Source organism: Pseudorasbora parva, chromosome 24 (genome assembly GCF_024679245.1).
Source record: "Pseudorasbora parva isolate DD20220531a chromosome 24, ASM2467924v1, whole genome shotgun sequence".
In the NCBI taxonomy this organism is placed as follows: Eukaryota; Metazoa; Chordata; class Actinopteri; order Cypriniformes; family Gobionidae; genus Pseudorasbora; species Pseudorasbora parva.
In genome coordinates this window covers 21393956-21413110 of record NC_090195.1, presented here as the reverse complement: position 1 = coordinate 21413110, position 19155 = coordinate 21393956, and the positions used below count along the sequence as shown (strand labels likewise).

The following is a 19155-nucleotide window of genomic DNA, read 5'->3' as shown; positions in this document are numbered from 1 at the left end:
CCCCCCCTTTAATGACTCACCCTAATGTCGCTCCACACCCGTAAGACCTCCGTTCATCCTCCTCGATTCGGATCGTGTGTCAAACTGCCAAACTGCTGAAATCACGTGACACTGGCGATCCGAATCTTTGATCAATTCACTGATTACTGGACTACTTTGATGATGTTTTTATTCCCTTTCTGGACATGGACAGTAAAGTGTGCATAGACTGCATATGCTCTGGGACTAAATATAAAATATCTTAAACTGTGTTCTGAAGATGAACGGAGGTCTTACGGGTGTGGAACAACATCAGGGTCATTAATGACATCAATTTCATTTTTGGGTGAACTAACCCTTTAAACTAGCAAAATTGTATTCTGACACACACTACTGCGCTATGCTCTCAGATCCTTAAAACAGGGCCTATTATCTTTTAAACTACATCATTGTAGTATTGGACAGTTGTTGCTGTTGTTACTGGACACTGGTGCAGTTTGCAAACTATGTCATTTTGTTAACTTTAATCTAAGCCACATCTACAACAGTACGTCAGTACCTGCTTCATTATCATCAGCTGCAACATCAACATCGAATAAACTAATACAAAAGAAAGAGTGCAATGTTTTGAACTCGTAGGTAACTCTGAATTTTCTCTGAATTGTGAATGGCTGTTGAAATTCAAAGCATGTATACAGTGCTTTGCCTCTCACCTTTAAAACCTCTTCCCTTTTTCTCGCTTCATTTCCTCTTGTTTCTATTTCACCGGTCTCTCTGTACCAGGAGCTCGTCTACCCATTAGATGCTGCGTCAGAATGGCGCGAACAGAGAAGAAGAAAGAGGAAAAGAAAGAGTGTGCGCGCACAGCCTACACACAGTGCCAACATTTCAGGAAATCCCTTCATCTTTTCATCCTTGCTTAAGCAGACTTTTCTTAAAACAAGGAGTCTCTTTAGGAGAGGGTGTTCATTAGGTGTGTGTGTGTGTGTGTGTGTGTGTGTGTGTGTGTGTGTGTGTGTGTGTGTGTGTGTGTGTGTGTGTGTGTGTGTGTGTGTGTGTGTGTGTGTGTGTGTGTGTGTGTGTGTGTGTGTGTGCGTGTGTGTGTGTGTGTGTGTGTGTGTGTGTGTGTGTGTGTGTGTGTGTGTGTGAGAGTCTAACCCTCTTGGCTGACCCTAATAAGCAACCACACACAGCTTGCTGAATAGACTTCAAACAGAGACGCTACTTTTAATCAGCACTGAGAAAACCAGAGCACAACCTGTTCAGGGAGAAGAGGGCAAGAAAAAGCAAAGGATGGAGGGAAAAAAGAGAATAAGAGGTGGAGAAAGGTAGAGAGACAGACAAACAAGAAAGATGGCAACCTTTAACAAACGATGTGAGCGGAGAGGCGAACAAAAAGGGAGAGACAGAAGAAACGGCAACAGAACAAAAAGAAGCCGACAAGCTCTGGAGGAATGCGAGGAACAGTCCATCCTTTGCACCAGTTTACGATTAAAAAGATACAATTTTCTGTCAGTGCTGCATGTGTGGGCCTCAAACCTGTCAGAGCTCATAGTCTCATAAGGGCTCTGTGGAAACTGGGGCAGAGAACACAGATCTCCAATTAAACTTCTGCAAACTGAGAGAGAAGTGACTTCATGAGAGATTATTTGATTATTGAAGATATTGACGTGGCACTACTGCTGTATTGTATAAAGTGCTTTTATTCAAAGCAGCTTTATAGTTATAAAGAGGAAAATAATGATTCAATGATGCAAGCAGAATTAAATTCTGCTGTATAGTCGCTCTAATGGTGCTTTCACACCTGTGTGTTTGTTTCGGAACCTGGTTCGTTTTCTCCATTGGTTTAGTTAGTTTAGGCATATGTGAACACATATGTGAACAAGGCAATCTCTCTCAAATCCGAACCAAAACAATAGCTCCAAGGTCGCCTGAACAATGTGGTCTGTCTAATTGAAAACGAACTCTGGGATGGTTCGCTTAAAGTGTGAAAGCAGTCCGACAACGAACCAAATGGTATTATAAATGCATAACAGGAAATGTGCTAGAGAGACAGAGCGTATTTAGGCCACGCCCACACCGGGGGGGGGGGGGGGGGGGAAGACAATCCAATGCTCTCCATTGACTTTGTATTGCGTGAAGCGGTCGCCTAGTCTTTTTTTACTTATAACAAAAAACAGGACAATGTCTAAAAGCTGATATATAAACAAGGTGTATAGCACACAAGCTAAAAAACAGCTAATTTAAAAAATAACTAATTTTTTATAAGCTGTCGACCCCAAAATACGAGGGTTTAAGGAGATAAAAGTGGACACAGGCAATAATATGTGAAGCTTTAGTTTTTTTGTTCCTGGGTTTTTTAACTTGTTTTCTGTACACCTTGTCACATATCAGCTTTTAGACATTGTTCGCTTTTTTGAAATAAGTCTGAAATTACAAGGAGGCCACTTCCCGCAATAGAAAGTCAATGGAGACGGTTGGATGAAATATTTCAGTTGGTGTGCAATGAATCTAAAAAAAAGTAAAATTTGTATCATTCCATTATGGAAAATAATGAACTTTTATCACATATGCTAATTTTTTGAGAAGGACCTGTAGGTGTGCCAAGCTTGTTGCATCATATTCAAAAGAGATAATGATTTTATTTTATATTTATCTTTGGCAATTTATCCATTTATCATCCACCATAACATATACAATTATCGGCTTATGCATCTCTATCAGATATATATCAGAGGGATGTCCTGGCCACTTTAACTTATATAGTGATGCAAGCAGATGAACTTTCACAGGAATTCCACCATTGTGTTACTTTAAATAACATGCTCACAGCTGGGAGCCAAAGACTGGATTCTCATCCAGGAATAGTCACAATGGAAGGAAGGAACCGTTTGAGTCCAATCCTGCCATTGCAGATCTAGTGAAAACAAAGATAAAAAAACTTCATGTGTTGTCAGGAGTCAAGAAAACTTCCCATCTAGCATGGAAATTTATATCTGTTTTATTCTGCATAGTACAAGTGTTCTGAATCTCTTTGTTTTGGTGAGGTTTGCAGATAATGATGTTTAATTAACAGTGTAGTAACCATTAAATAAATTTTTGGTATACTAAAATCAAGCTAAAATAAAATATAAATATTACATGAAAAACTTACATGAAAATAAGAAATGCTGCTTCAGCAGCTATTTAAGTTGATGTACTAAAATGACATTACTCAAATGTAATAAATAAAAAAAAGGTGACAAAAGCACAAAATTATGTAAGAGTGGATCAAACTTATACTAAAATTAAAATGGAAAAAAATGTAACTCAAGATATAAATAAATACTGAAATACTATATAAATAACACTAAAATAACAAGTAGCCTCTATTTACAACAAAAACACAGGATGAGAGGTGTGTGCGAATAACGTGTCAAAACTGAAAAGCTAAAGACCGGGACACACCAAGCGACATTAAAGAGCTAGCTACGTCCACTAGCTTTCGTCGACTGCATCTCGGCCAAAAAGCTGCGCTTGAACACCAAAAGGACTAAAGGCGTCTGTCAGCACATGCGTTCTGCGCCTGCGTGCAAGTAAACGTCTGTATCAGCGGGCATCAATTGTCGTTTTCGTCATTCAAAAAACAATACTGCAGATATGCAAACCGTAAACAAAGCAGCGCTTGCATACCATTTCGAATAGACTATCAATCACACTGATCACTTTATTCCAGTCGGCTTATGTTATTATGAAATTATTTGTGCTTTTGAGTGATCAGGTAAGATGACATACAATTATAACAGCATTCTGTCTGTAACGTCTTAACTTCTTTGCTCGCTTCGCTTCCATCACTTTCACTTTTATTCTTGTGCACAGACTCAAGTTGGCACAAAAACCCCAGATGGCATCCAACTAGAGCCAACAACACAGAAAAAACTAAGCCGACCGACGCTACTAAACGTCCATTGCCCGACAGCCGACCGTCTTTTCCTTAAGAGGTTACAGAATAGAATAGGTTTGTACAACCAAATTGCCTTTGTAAAAACATGGAACATGACAAAGAGGCAGTTCAAAGTAGTGGTTCACCTAAAATTAAACATAACTTTACTTATTTTGAAAGAATATCCCGTCCTTTTTCTTACAATGAAAGTGGATGGGTACTGAAGTTGACAAGGTCCAAAGAGGACAAAAAAAGCACCATAAAAATATCATTTGTAAGGAACAGAATTTTAGGTAAGAATGACGTAGGCTTTTTTGGAGTATTTTTTTAATAAATTTTTTTTAGTTCTACAGTGCAGTTTGTTTTGTTTTTTGCTGGAATCTTCAAAATCTCAGCCACACCATCTCAATTCCTTGCGCATGTTTTTATTGATTTCTGCTTAGGAGAGTTATCTCTGATGGCTCTCCAATGACACTTGGAAATACTCTTGAAGAAGCACTTAGGATAAGAAAATGTATCTGTGTATATCAACTACGAAGTTCTTTAGCAATAACAACCGGCACTTAACTGAAGTCTTCACATGTGATGAGCCTCAGGGCATGAATTCAGCTCAGAGGGAGATAAACAGTAACAGCAAAACCAGGTGTGTCCCCGCTCTGTCTTTGGCTCTTTCTTTGACTCATATCACCCTAGACACTTTGTGACATCTAAACCGTGTAGAGCTACACCATGAATCAATACAAACTGCCTCGAATGTCAATATACTTGTGTAAATACCCACAACTTGTTGGTTCTTGTCTAGTCAGTGACCCAATGCAACGTTTGTCTAAGGTGGGCTTTGTTGAATGGGTCTCGCCATCCCTTTTTTCCAGATTTAATTTACCTCAGGTCTGGATACAAAGCATAGTAATTCTCATTTTTAAAATACAAGTTTGGTTGCCTGTCAGTTATTTTTATTACAAATTCACCCTCATGGGGTTTCAAACTTTCTTCTGAAATCCAAATGAATACATTTTGAAAAATGTTCATGCTGCTCTTTCCACTGCAAATAAATAATAAGTAGACATTCTGTTAGACATCTCCTTTCATGTTCCACAGAATAAAGAAAGTCCAGTCAGTGACCTAATTTAAAGTTTGTCTAAGGTGGGCATTGTTGGAAGGGTCGTTCCCTCCCCTTTTTGTCCAGATTTCATTGATATCAGGTTCTGGCGACTGTGTCCTTTAAGCCATTTTTCACAGCCTATGAACTCAGCGGAAAGGATTCTGGAAAATTCCTGAAGTTAGGAAAATTATCTTAGTGCTGCTCCCTCTCCTGAAATTAACTCTCCTCGAATGCTTTAGGAGACTAGAATATCTCGCAGCACAGAATGATAAACCTTTCCTTTCTTTCTCTCCCTCCCCTTTTCGATCCTTCCTGCCAAACGGTGAACAATTACCAGATTCCATTTGCCATTAAGTTAAAGCACTCAGGCACTTTTCATTAGCTGAGCTGGTCGGTGACCTGTGGATCAACTTCTGCCCACATGAATTAAGTTTTTCACAAACAGAGCACTCCATCTGTCTGAAGGAATAATAGTCTGCTGGTCCGAGATTAATGCAGTGGCTACCAAACACAAAATACCTCATTTAAAAGAGTAATTTAGTTACAATAAATCTGGGATGAGCAAATAGTGTCCATGTCCATCCATGTTGGCTTTCTGTCTTTCGAATATCTTAAAAATATGCTTAAATAAAAAGTAAAATAGTTCTCATTTGTAAAAAAAAAAATCAAAAAATAATAATATGCAAGCTTCTTGCTTGGTTGCCTGACAGTTTAGAGCCAGCTCAAACTGAATATTTTTTTATTATTCTTAAATATTTAACCTTGTGTTGTTTCAAACCCATATTGCTTTCTTTTTTGCCGTGGAACACAAAACAAGATGTTTTGAAGAACGTTCATGCTGTTCTTTTCCATGCAAAGAAAGCATAAGCAGGCATTCTGCGTATCTATTCCACGGAATAAGTCATACAGGTTTGGAACTTGAATTAAAAATATTTTATTTTATTTTAAGGCAAATTATCCATTTAAAAATAGCCAACATGTCTCTGTTATCAATCTAAGGGCATTTCCACACCTACATATATATACCATCTCATTTGTTTTGTTCCAAAAAAGGGACTTGATTTGTTACAGTGTTAAATTTTCTTCTTGGTTCGGCTCACTGAAGGCAACATTTCAAAACGTACCAAAATGTGACCACAACACTTCTCTTATTGGTCGAAATTTCCTCTGCATCATCTATCAATATGATTGACAATTTCCCCCCATGTGATTATTGTGGCTTTATTTGTAACCGTCAAGACACATGCAAATGTAGCCATCATCCCCTCTGTTAAATTATATACAATTCAAAACGTGTTCTCTTTGGATCTCCCAGCACTGTTTGGAAGTTAACTGTGTCAAGACACATACAAACACTGTCAAGGCTTAATCGGAACAGCATTCTCACACACAAAAAACGCAATTACTCAACATCTAAAAATAAAGAGTCCGCTCCAGTGTTGACACCAGCACCTGAGCCTATGCAAGCCCATGAGCCTTCTCCACAGTCCGCTCCAGCCCATGAGCACACTCCAGAGACCGCTCCAGCCCATGAGCACACTCCACAGTCCGCTCCAGCCCATGAGCACACTCCAGAGTCCGCTCCAGCTCATGAGCACACTCCACAGTCCGCTCCAGCCCATGAGCACACTCCAGAGTCCGCTCCAGCCCATGAGCACACTCCAGAGTCCGCTCCAGCCCATGAGCCCACTCCACAGTCCGCTCCAGCCCATGAGCACACTCCAGAGTCCGCTCCAGCTCATGAGCACACTCCAGAGTCCGCTCCAGCCCATGAGCACACTCCAGAGTCCGCTCCAGCCCATGAGCACACTCCAGAGTCCGCTCCAGCCCATGAGCCCACTCCACAGTCCGCTCCAGCTCATGAGCACACTCAAGAGTCCGCTCCAGCTCATGAGCACACTCCAGAGTCCGCTCCAGCCCATGAGCCCACTCCAGAGTCCGCTCCAGCCCATGAGCACACTCCAGAGTCCGCTCCAGCCCATGAGCCCACTCCAGAGTCCGCTCCAGCCCATGAGCACACTCCAGAGTCCGCTCCAGCCCATGAGCACCCTCACAGTCCGCTCCAGCCCATGAGCCCACTCCAGAGTCCGCTCCAGCCCATGAGCACACTCCAGAGTCCGCTCCAGCCCATGAGCCAACTCCAGAGTCCGCTCCAGCCCATGAGCCCACTCCAGAGTCCGCTACAGCCCATAAGCCCTCTCCACAGTCCGCTACAGCCCATAAGCCCTCTCCACAGTCCGCTACAGCCCATAAGCACACTCCAGAGTCCGCTACAGCCCATGAGCCCTCTCCACAGTCCGATACAGCCCATGAGCCCTCTCCACAGTCCGCTACAGCCCATGAGCCCTCTCCACAGTCCGCTCCAGCCCATGAGCCCTCTCCACAGTCCGCTCCAGCCCATCAGCCCTCTCTACAGTCCGCTCCAGCCCATCAGCCCTCTCCACAGTCCGCTCCAGCCCATGAGCCCTCTCCACAGTCCGCTCCAGCCCATGAGCACACTCCAGAGTCCGCTACAGCCCATGAGCACACTCCAGAGTCCACTCCATGCCATAAGCACACTCCAGAGTCCGCTACAGCCCATGAGCACACTCCAGAGTCCGCTCTAGCCCATAAGCACACTCCAGAGTCCGCTCCAGCCCATAAGCACACTCCAGAGTCCGCTCCAGCCCATGAGCCTGCTCCAGAGTCCGCTCCAGCCCATAAGCACACTGCAGAGTCCGCTCCAGCCCATAAGCACACTCCAGAGTCCGCTCCAGCCCATAAGCACACTCCAGAGTCCGCTCCAGCCCATAAGCACACTCCAGAGTCCGCTCCAGCCCATGAGCACACTCCAGAGTCCGCTCCAGCCCATAAGCACAGTCCAGAGTCCGCTCCAGGCTATAAGCACACTCCAGAGTCCGCTCCAGCCCATAAGCACACTCCAGAGTCTGCTCCAGCCCATAAGCCTGCTCCAGAGTCTGCTCCAGCCCATGGGTCCTCCCCAGAATCAGCTCGAGCCCATGAGCCCACCTCCGGTTCACCTTCATAGGTTCTCCCAACAATAGTTAAGTTCCAGGGTCAAGGCCACTAAGGCCAATCCTCCCTGAACTGCTGGCGCCTCCCCGGCTCCCTGAACTGCAGGGTTGTGTTCAATTTAGGCAGTTCTGGATTAAGTGCATCTCACTTTTTAATCAGCAAGGATTAAGGGTTAATGAGCAGTGTTTCTTAATCAAGTCCCACTCGTAATTCTCTTTATAGCACTTCCACTGGCTTCAGTCTCCATTGTAATGACTTAGACTTCTCTTAATTAGAAGAACACGTCCCCGTCTGACACTTGCACCAAAAATCATGGGATTATTCTGTTGTGATCATGAAAACAATAGTACATCCCGAAATCGAAACTCTGTCATTCGTCACTTACCACAACTATCATTTACACACCCTCATGTTGTTCCAAACCTTTCTGATTTTCTTTCTTCTGTAGAGCACAAAAATTATTATTAAATAAAAACATACACTAAATATGTTTTATTGTTTGTGAAAAATGTTCTCCAATGTATCTCTTATGTAGCCTAACAAGCCAGACCCACATCAAGATGTTTGGTCTGGAAACTCACCATTGACAGGGCTCAATCTGAGGGGCGGGATAAACGGTTGTCTTTCAAACTCCATCTGCACGCGATAGGATAGCGCTACAACCAACCAGAGCAACGAAGGTGAAGCAGAGCTCGTAGACAGATTAAACTTTTGCCATATCCAGTCGTCAAAACTCCGAACACATCTTCCCATTTTAAGAATGACTTCAGTGCTGTTCTTTGTTCTTTTCTCAGAGAAAAGCTTAACTCCAAGTCTTCCAGAGTCGCTGTCAAAGCTGATTCGAAAGGCCGCCGTTCGCCAGCCACCATGTTTACTAGTAGCATGCAAGTGCAACTCTGTCATTATGTTAAGATCCACCCACTGACTCTATACACAATGTGATTGGACTGACCAGAGTTTGGTTTTTACAGCTCAGAAGGTATTGAGAGTTGCTAGATGACACTCGCGGCAGATTAGATTTGCTGCCGCTAGGGTGCATATCTCTTATGTTCACTAAGGCTGCATTTATTTGACCAAAATACGCTAAAACACTAAAATAACTGTTTTTTATACAGTATTTTAAAATGCAATTTATTCCTGTGATGGCAGTTGAATTTTCAACAATGATAAATTCTTAAAATACTTATTAACAAAGATAATCCAAAGTGAAAAAAAAACTATAAAATTGACTATGATGAAATCACCAAACAGCAGTTTAAACCAACAAAACATGACAAGGTAACTAGGCAAACAAGAGGGCTTATGCTTCATTCACACCATGTCATAATTACCGTAGTCTCAAGACAACAAAACGTTATACTCAGAGTTGTTCACGTCCTCGGACGGGGAATTATGTGCTCTATGGCACCACTATCAATGTCTAAATTAATCTGTAGAGGTCAGGTGATACAACTAGTCAAGTAGGAGCTCTCAGGCAATTCCCATCTTAAAAGCTGTAATTTTGAGCTCGACGAGGACGTGAAAATGTTTACAAATTGAAGGCACATGAGGGCAAGGGAAACACATGAGAACCAACCAGCAACCTTGATTTAAAAACTTACAAAATAAAAGACATAAAAACATAAACATGATAAAAAATCAAATGCGACATTTCTTATTATAATTAATGTTGAAAACATGATTTCAGGATTCTTTGATGAATATAAAGTAAAAAAAACATTTATTTTAAATAGAAATCTTTTGTAACATTATAAAGTATTTACTGTTGCTTTTGTAATGCATCAATGTAATGCATCCTTGCTGAATAATAATATTATTTGTTTTTAATTTTTGTTTAAAAATAAAAGCATTTAAAAAAAATGACTTTCATGAAGTCTTTTGAAATTATAAGATAGCCTTGTGTGTGGAAAAGAGAGATTTAAGTCAATTAACAGGTTGAATTATCCTTTTAAACAGGACCTATTATGCTTTTTTACATTTTCAACTTTTTTAAGTGTGTAATTTTGCTGTTTGAGCAAAGTCTGCAAAGTTACAAAGCAAAAAGTCCACTGTAAAGGGAGTTGTCCTCTAGGTCAGTAAGCGCTGTTTCTGAACTCCCTGAAATTCCTTGACTGTTGCCTTGTGTTTTCTTTCAGGAATGTTCACATCATCACAATATTAGTTAATTAAATAATTCCTGCACAGAGCATATTTAAAAACAATAGGATGAGGACTGGTTGAGTTGTGTTAGCAGTGGCTGTGCCTGAAAGATTAAAAATGCTGCCTTCAGAGGATTCATTCCAAGGTAGGAAGGCATCAACGTATGTCTGAATCCAATGTTAGCTTCACTTCTTGTCTTCTGAGATAACTTCATCTGACCGATTTATAAAGGCAGCATAGATGCATCCTTTGCTGCCTTTGGTATCCCACACTCCTGTGCTTTCCATTCTGTGACTGTTGAGCTAACAAATAAAGGTGGGGTTTGAAAGATGCAGTTGCTGGTCAGTGTAAATGTATGTTTTAGGGGTAAGCAGATAAACAGCACATTTTCTTTTTTGGGTGAACTATCCCTTTAAATGAAAAGAAAATGACTAAACATATGACTGAACTGTATCATTTTCTCTTGATTTGAGTCTCACAATGTTAAAAAGCTAAAGTCAGACTGCATTAATTTGGAGTACAAAATACACCGGCTGTCCCATAACCCCCCTAGTGAAATGTTATGCTTTTTACATCAGCAGATCTCAGACTGATATGTTAAACACATCTATCCGGGTGACCACATATATATAGTCTTAGCATGGAAAAATTAAACAGCAAAAGCCTGAGTACAGAGATCCAACCAGCTTAAGATAAACTTGTGATGAGGGGACTGTCTCTCCCTCCCTCTGCCCTCTTTCTTTCCCATAACCTCTGTCTGGCTGAACCATGAGTAAGCAAGACCACCCAGCCATGAAATTTACTGACTGTGATACAGTTCTTTGTCCAGCTACACCTGCATGTGATAAACTTTCAAAGAGTGCTAACAGTAGTTTAAACAAAAGACTGAACCATTTTACCTGCAGATACACAGAAAACCCCTTTAAGAAAGCCGACTGCTGATAAACAAATCTCTCCTTTATCAGACATTAAAAAGACAATGTATTTGATTTCCTTCCAGATGTTCCTTTGAGGAAATGTTTAGGTAAAAAACATTAGTATCAGATCACAGGTGATTATAATAGACTCTTGTTCACTTGAATCTAGGCGGTTCTTCAAAGCATAAAGGAAAAGTTTAAAGTTTTGTAATTAAAAATAGTGTCATTACAAACAGTAATGCTACTCATCACTTGCAGTCTGGTGTCTAAGATTTAATACTAAAAGCTGCATTCCGTTTATTAAAGAAATGAAATGCTAATTACAAAAAGATGCACAGATTATCTCTCTGCAGTTGGGAAATGTTTCCACTCACTCCCTTTTTCGAGAACCATTCTTTCATGTTAGGAGATATGCTTGAACTCTAAGTCTAGAAAACATTAACTCTTATATGGTCTATTTAAAATCTAAAGAAATGTTTAAAAGCTGTGTGTAAACTTACAATATTTGCCATTGGCTTTGGGCAGATCTGAGACAGTTTGCAGTGTTTCCAGGAATACATTTCTGTCATTTGTTGTTATTGTTATTTTAAAAAAACTTTTGCAAACAATTTTCTTTAAAGCTACACTGTGTAAATTTTTTAGTTTATTTTTTAGCTAAAAACACTTAGTTCTTTCAAAAATATATGTGCTCATTAATGTATATTTACTTCTTTCAAGTAATAAAGTATTCTCGTAAGTTTATAATATGCCATTGAAAATACATACGGGTGAGGAGTTCGAATAACGGTCGCCATGTTGGCCCTCCATCTTGAAAGTACATTAGCCAAAGAGAGACATAGCCGTAAATTCAAGCTTCGACTTTCCCGTTTTAACACTCAATGGCACTCATGGACGAGGTCTAACTGGAAGCCATGTTAATCTTGGACTAAATCGGCCACCGTAGGAGTTAAAACGAAATCGGAATTGAGAGGAACAGAAACTAATAATCACTGGATTGTCATATACCTTTACACCGCTAGATGGGGGAAAATATCACACAGTGTAGCTTTAAAATGGCCATATGAAGAATTCAGAACCCTTTGTTATAGCGACACCATTGGCCATTAAGTGAACTGCAGCCAGCAACTCGTGCCCGGACTTTTCATTCTTTGCTTAGAAATAAAAAGATGGAAAAGATTCTTAGCCACGATAAACTTTTAAAGAACATCCCGACCCAACGAGAGTCCTGAGAGTGATGTTTAGACGTTAAGAAAGCATTTGATCATAGTGATGTGGATATGTTTGCACAAGTACTGCAATTCACTGGCATCATGTCGACAGATGAGGTAATTAAAATGACACTGTTATGATAGTTTGATTATAGCAAAATATTTGAGACTAGACTATATCTATCTGACTATGTGAGACTATAGTTTGAATAAATCCATTTTCTTTGAATGACTCAATGACATTTTCACGAGTTCACACTTAAAAAATAAGTCAGATGGTAATGGTATGCCTATTTGGCATGCTGTCTGAGGAGAGGGCTCCAAGCTCAGTATTTGGCCTGAATCCAGAGTACTCCCCCCGTATTCCTGGCTGTGGTAGGAACACGCCCAGAGTGAGGAGTCATGGGTGGTGGAGGGATGTTGAAATATGTTGAGGAAGGTCGTGAGTCGACTGTGTGTGCACATATATAGGCTTCCTCTCATGCTGATAGGATAGATGTGGTAATTGCTGATGATGAGTTGTTTGGATAGATCATTTGAACATGCTCCTCCTGAACATTAAATTACTAAAACATAAACTTAAACTGAAAATAAAAGCTTGGGGGGGCTAATGCTATTTAATACATTCTGATTTATTTGGACTGTCAAAGAGTTGGATTCTCATGCTAAACATGGCCAAAAAAACTAAAACAAAAAAATTGTGCCAAATACACTCATTCAGGATTCGAACAAGTTTCGTAATGCTTTTTTCGCGTTTGGCCCTGTATGACTTCATAAAGGGCGGAATACTTCGAGTGGGCACTTCTCCCGGATGAGCATGTGTGCACATCAACCAGAGTGAGAACAAGAGCACGGCCTTCAATGAGCTTCGTTCGGGTTACGGAAGCCATCGGCAGCGCTGTCTAGTAATGGGAATTTCAGATCATTTTACTAAACTCTGATCTTTGAATCTTGGGGGGTTGTTCGAAAAAAAATGGCTTTTGGAGGGTAAAATGTGTCATTTTGGCAAGGTTGCCTGCTAAAATTCGCATTCCTGGGTCTATATATCACATAATTGAGGTCGCTTCAATCTGAGGAAATGGAAAACAAGCGCGAAAAACCACACCACAATGTGCAGTTGAGTTCTGTCAACATTTGACAAATAACGTTATGCGTCGCTTTGTTGCTCTGATTGGTTGTAGGTCTATCCAATTGATGTCTTTCCAAATTCGGTTAAAACACGCCCCATTATCACAGCCCAATAGAGCAGTTTTAGACTCATATTCTGACTAGAATTGAGTATGACCAGGAAAGACATTAATTGGATAGACAAACAATCAGAGCAACGAAGCGAACACATTATGTTAGTTATCAAATGTCAACAGAGCACAACTGCACTATTTTGCCAAGTCCGCGTTTTTTTCACTCAGGTTGTTTTCCATGTCCGCTTGTTGAAGTGACTATTATGTGATATATAGACCCATGAGTGTGAATTTTAGCAGGCAACCTTACCAAAATAACACACATTTTACCCCCCAAACACCATTTGTTTCTCTTAGAACCCCCCGAGAAGCTATTGTTTAGGGCTAGTAGTTGGCGGGTTTTGTTGTAAAAATTTGGCAACATTGTCTGCACGCGCGCCGGAATAAACGATCTTTGCCGGTGTACAAAAAAAAAAAAGTAAGGATACACAAAGTACCTACCAACACGATCTTCATTTCAGAGAGAAAACAAGCTCTTCATTTAAGATTTGATCAAATACAACACAAGCCCCTTTGATGACGTGCATGATTACGTTACTGTTGATCATCTGTCCATCATCGTCTAAAGCCCGCTCTGATGATTTCATTGGTCCGAACAGTTTCTGTTTGGACATAATCACTCCTCTATGGATCAAGTCCAGACCGAACTTCCTGATCTAAAATGTTGTGGGCGGGGCTAATTTCGGCATCCAGGCTAGGCATCTTTGCTTTATTAGAATTATTTCCCCCATCATTCAAATAAAGTTTAAAGCACTTTCAACTCTTTATGACACATTCAATGTTATGGAAAAGAACCATCAAGACAGAAATTCTAATTATTATAAAGTGAAAGAAATAAAAAAGCTACAATTTGAGACCAGAAAGAGTAAAAAAAAAAAGAGAGGTTTGGGAACTATTAACTAATTCTGTATCCAATACAGCTGTCACGTCACGTGACAAAAGAACGAGACTCAGAAGATTCAGACCAGCAGACTCGAGAGATGAACTAATCAATTCTGTTTCCTGACTGCACAGAATATGGGGTGTTGCGCATGCGCCGTCAAGACAAAATGAACGAATCACTCTCTGGGACAGTTTGTTTTTCCTGAGTCACATTAAAGATTTGTTCAAAATGAACTATTCGTTCATGACCGAACCATCACTAACGCTGTCATTTTGTTTTAAGACCACGAAATCAACAATTTCAATAAAGAAGTGTGTTTTTGATTGAGTGGGAAAGATAACCTTGTTCAGCTTCACAAATAACCCAGCATTAAGAAAACAGTGGATGCAGTTTGTTTTTCCAGAGCAGCAACGGAGTTCTGCAAGTCTGTTTGTCTGTTCCCGGGAACTATATGTCGAAATGGCAGGCGGTGAGTGAAACTATTTGCTGGCATACTGCATTGCATATGCATACTGTAAACAACATCAATGTATAGTAATTCGGACACATTTTTTACTCGTTTCTATTGTATGACTTCAGAAGGTTTTTAATTAATAAAAGCATTAACCATAAGGACGTAAGTAAAAAAAAACTCATATTAATCATAATGTTTTCTCTTTTTGCAGCCTTTTTCGGACAACTGTAGTCATCATCCATCCATCACTGGCACAAACTGTGCAAAATGTCTGTGTTGAGTGTTAATGATTCACCTTGAAAATATTTCAAGCATATGTCTTTGCCTCTACTAAGCTGCTACATCTATGGAGGACCAATTTTCACGGTAACAACTGGATTCTAGTGCCTTTTACTTGCCTTTTTGTGGAAAGGATGGAGGTAAACACAGGTATTACTTAGAAATGTCAGAAACCAGGTTTTACTGAGATTCCGACTGACATCGTACATCTCTTTTCAGCGATCAAACAAATGAATGACAAATAAGAGTGACACACTCATTACTGTGTGTGCATGAATAACTAAAAGAGGGACGTTAACCTCAAGAACTTCCAGCGCTTAACATCATCCCTATGATGGGGGGCTAAATCCCCACACCAGGGGTGCGTTCCTGCAATTTCACTGAGAGGACATGACACATGACATGTTTTTTTAATCACTACACATCAAATGATTGACAGGCACCAGAAGGCCGCTGAGGTGACAGGATTTGGGCCTTATATCACCATTTTAGAGCAAGTCTGAGTTGACATGGAGCTCTTCAACCACAACCAGCAGGATTAAAACCCACTGGGGCGGAATGTGATAAAGAGGTGCATAATCACACTCACAAACACATGCACACACACAAACTGACATTAATCTGCACCCCACTGTGCTGGAATGGGGAGGCAATGTGATGGTGAGCCCATGTGTTTTTGTTTTGTTCGGGGCTTTTTTAATGAGGAATGCAGCAAAAATCGAGAAGAATCAAACCTGCTTCTGATCTAATCCCACAAAACCCATAGCCGTATATGAATAAATATAACACCGGCACCAAACACTTTTAGCTTAATACCATCTGTGCAATTTACCCACATTCAAACACTTCAAACTAATAATGCAAATCTGCTTAATACACCTAAAGGATTAAATTCTGCAAACAAAACAGTATGTTCATTTTTTACTTATACTCAACAGATATTTCAACATCTCACACCAAACCTAATAATATGTATTTAGTCAACAATTAAAACTAAATGTCTACAATATGTCACAATATTATGACTATTCAACTTATGACTAATATAACAAATAAGAAATTATACAACACACGTGTAAGGTCTAAAATCTTGAGTAGGAAGGACAAATTACATGTAGGAATGAGACTTTCCAGCTGTTTTTCTCCAGCAAAGAGAAGTGAAATTTTTGTCATTATTTATTCTCAAGTTGTTCCAAACCTGTGTGAGTTTCTTTTTCTGTTGAACACAAATTAAGATATTTTTAAGAAAGTTGGCAACCAGACAGTTGACAACACCCCCTGAGTTCCATAGTAGGGAAAAATGACTATGGAAGTCAATGCCAGAGACGGACAGTAGTGGAGTATTTTTACTTTCTACTCAAGTAAATTTTTAAGTATATACTTTATCAGTGCTTTTCTTTAGAAAAAATTTACTTCACTGCATTCCAAAGCATAATATATATTGTCATACTTTTTACTGCACTACATTTCATAAATAAGTTTTTGTTTTCTTACCTTTAATAGCTAATTACATTAAAAATATATTTTTAATTACTTTTTTTTAATTTTAAAAAAAGTATTTTTTTACTTGTACTCAAGTAAGACTGAATATTTTTACTTGAGTAAAAGTATACAGTACTTATACAGTACATTTTTAATCTAATTAAGTATTAAAAATATTCAATATGAAATTGCTGTAAAAAGTACAATACAATTGTACTTATTGTAAAAAAGTACAATGTGAAGTAACAGTTTTCCAAAGAAGAACACTGATAAAGCACATACACTTGAAAAACAAAATTACTTGGAAAACGTCAATACTCTTTGCCTTTAGCTACCGTCAACTATCTGGTTACCATTTGTGTTTAACAGAAGAAAGAAACACACACGTTTGGAACAACAAATGTCAATAAAGGGTGAGGATTTTGGGGTGAACTATACCTTTAAGTTTTGTGTCTCTCCACAACAATGTCTTTAACTGTGCTCAAATTTGTGACACAAAAGTCTTCAATCAAAAGCATGATATGTAAGTATGAACACAGACATTCAATTAAAAGATCAAGATTTTTTGTCTTTTTCCAATTCTCACAAGGAATGTTTGGAGAAACGTCTGCGGCAAGGTTAATGTGACACACCTGGGAACTTTCTTACCGACCCCTGAGTCATAAAAAAGCAACATCTGCACAATGATATTTTCCTATGGGAACGGATTCATTAAAATAATAAAAACAAGAGATCTGCGATCAACAGTGACCAAAGAGTCCAAAAGTCAGCGGTCAAAATATGAGAAGCGGAGTACGTTTTAATCTTGTAGTCTAATAAATCTGGCATTGTGTTTTACGAATTTTGTTGGGTCTTGATGAAAGTGTCTGCTAAATGCATAAATGTGTGAGTATCCTCCTTTGATTAGCTCATACTTACTGGGCTGTGTGACTTGCTGGGTTGCACTTGCCGTGGACCCTTTAGGTGGGCTTATTCTGCTTCTTGGTTGGGCTACTTCGTCCTCCTCCTTTATATTAGAGTTTTGCGGGATATGCGAATGCGTTGTCCCATTGACGGGAGGCCTCTGTCCGGCTATATTGCCCTCACTTCCTGTCCGCATCACCTTCTCCCCCGTGCCGAGCATTCTGGGTCTGCCGGCAGGTGTATCCCGACGGGCCGAGGGGAGTTTGGAGCCGGGACCCGCCGAGGATGGGCGAGCAAGCCGCGAAGGTTTAGACATACTGTAGAAATTCTGGTTTAATGCTGGTGAATTCAATTAAGTCAGTTCATCAGTCACTCACTTCCATTTTAGTTGTCCAATCAAATTGCATTAGTAGAATATCCCAAATTGTGTTCCACAGGTGTCCCTGGATTTTCACCGTATTCCACAGAGAACGAACTGCACCGTCTTGGCATTACTCTCCCTCCTTCTCTCTCATCTCTCTTCCTTCCTGTCTTTACTCACCGAACGAGTACAGACGAGTGCAGGTAAAAGAACCAGACGGCGAGATAGACGGAGGAGGAGGAGGAACGAGGGGGAAGGGGTTAATCACCACCTTTCCAAGCGGAGCCTCCAGCGTTCCGAAGTGTATGCGTGTGCGCCTCGGGATGACTGACAAGGGGACGAACGGAGATAAGCAGCCTGTTCCCATGTATCAGCGCATTCCAACACACAGTCTCAATCGCTCTCTCATTCTGCCCTCCTAAAGTCACTCTCTTTCTCTCGCTCTCTCCACCTTCTGTTTCCTCTTGTCTAGATGCTCTCAGCTTAGAAAGTCTCAATGCTTGGGAATAAAAAAAAGAAAAGAATGAAAAGGGAGGAGAAAAGGTCTTCTGTTGCTGTCACAGCTGTGTATACTGATCCTCATGTGAGTCTCTCTCTCTCTCTGCGGCTCTTTCAGTCTCCAATTTAACAGGCTTGAAGACCATTGCTGTGGTGTGTGCTGTAGAAAATTACACACACACACACACACACACACACACACACACACACACACACACACACACACACACACACACACACGTGCCTGCGTATTTCTGGAGAATTACAAAGCGGCAAAAAGGAAGAAGGATTACACTAACATAGCTCGTACTTGAGCTCTGCAGTCTGTGTGTGTGTGTCAAAGCAAGGCATGCTGGAAGCTTTACTTTGTACTGAAAAGAGTTGGAAATGGAGGAAAAATCCTGTTTGCTGTTGTCAAAACAAGCACAAACACACTTGAAGAAAGTTTGCACAACTAAATAAAGAAAAAAAGAGAGTTTGGCAGAATAACTTTCATTATGCCAGTAAAATATATAAGGAGTTTTATTTTGTTTCATTGCCTTTTCCGCAATATTACAGGTCCTTAGAGACAATTAATTATTTAATGCTACAACAACAAAAAATCAGTATTAATAAATGGATAATTTAAAGTATACTACATTTTAAAGTAGAGCAAAGAAAAATATACAATTTACTTATCTAATTTCTCATATCGCAAAAGAATTCTGATTTACTTCACAAAAATATCCTTAAATTAAAGATTTTATATCATTGTATTTATTTTGTTTCAAAT

At 40.0% G+C, this 19155-nt stretch overlaps 1 protein-coding gene across 2 annotated transcripts in view; it reads right to left on the bottom strand.

Moving 5' to 3' along the window:
* Window positions 1–18352, bottom strand: part of si:ch211-285f17.1 (sickle tail protein homolog) — a 158737-nt gene extending 140385 nt beyond the window's left edge. Inside the window, exon 1 of one of the 2 annotated variants that reach the window (XM_067435478.1) lies at window positions 17540–18352. In XM_067435478.1, the coding sequence (XP_067291579.1) occupies window positions 17540–17840 (301 nt within the window). In that variant the 5' untranslated portion in view covers window positions 17841–18352. The remainder of the gene's footprint in view (window positions 1–17539) is intronic. The other variant, XM_067435479.1, reaches the window with a different exon arrangement.
* Window positions 18353–19155: the final 803 nt, after the last annotated feature.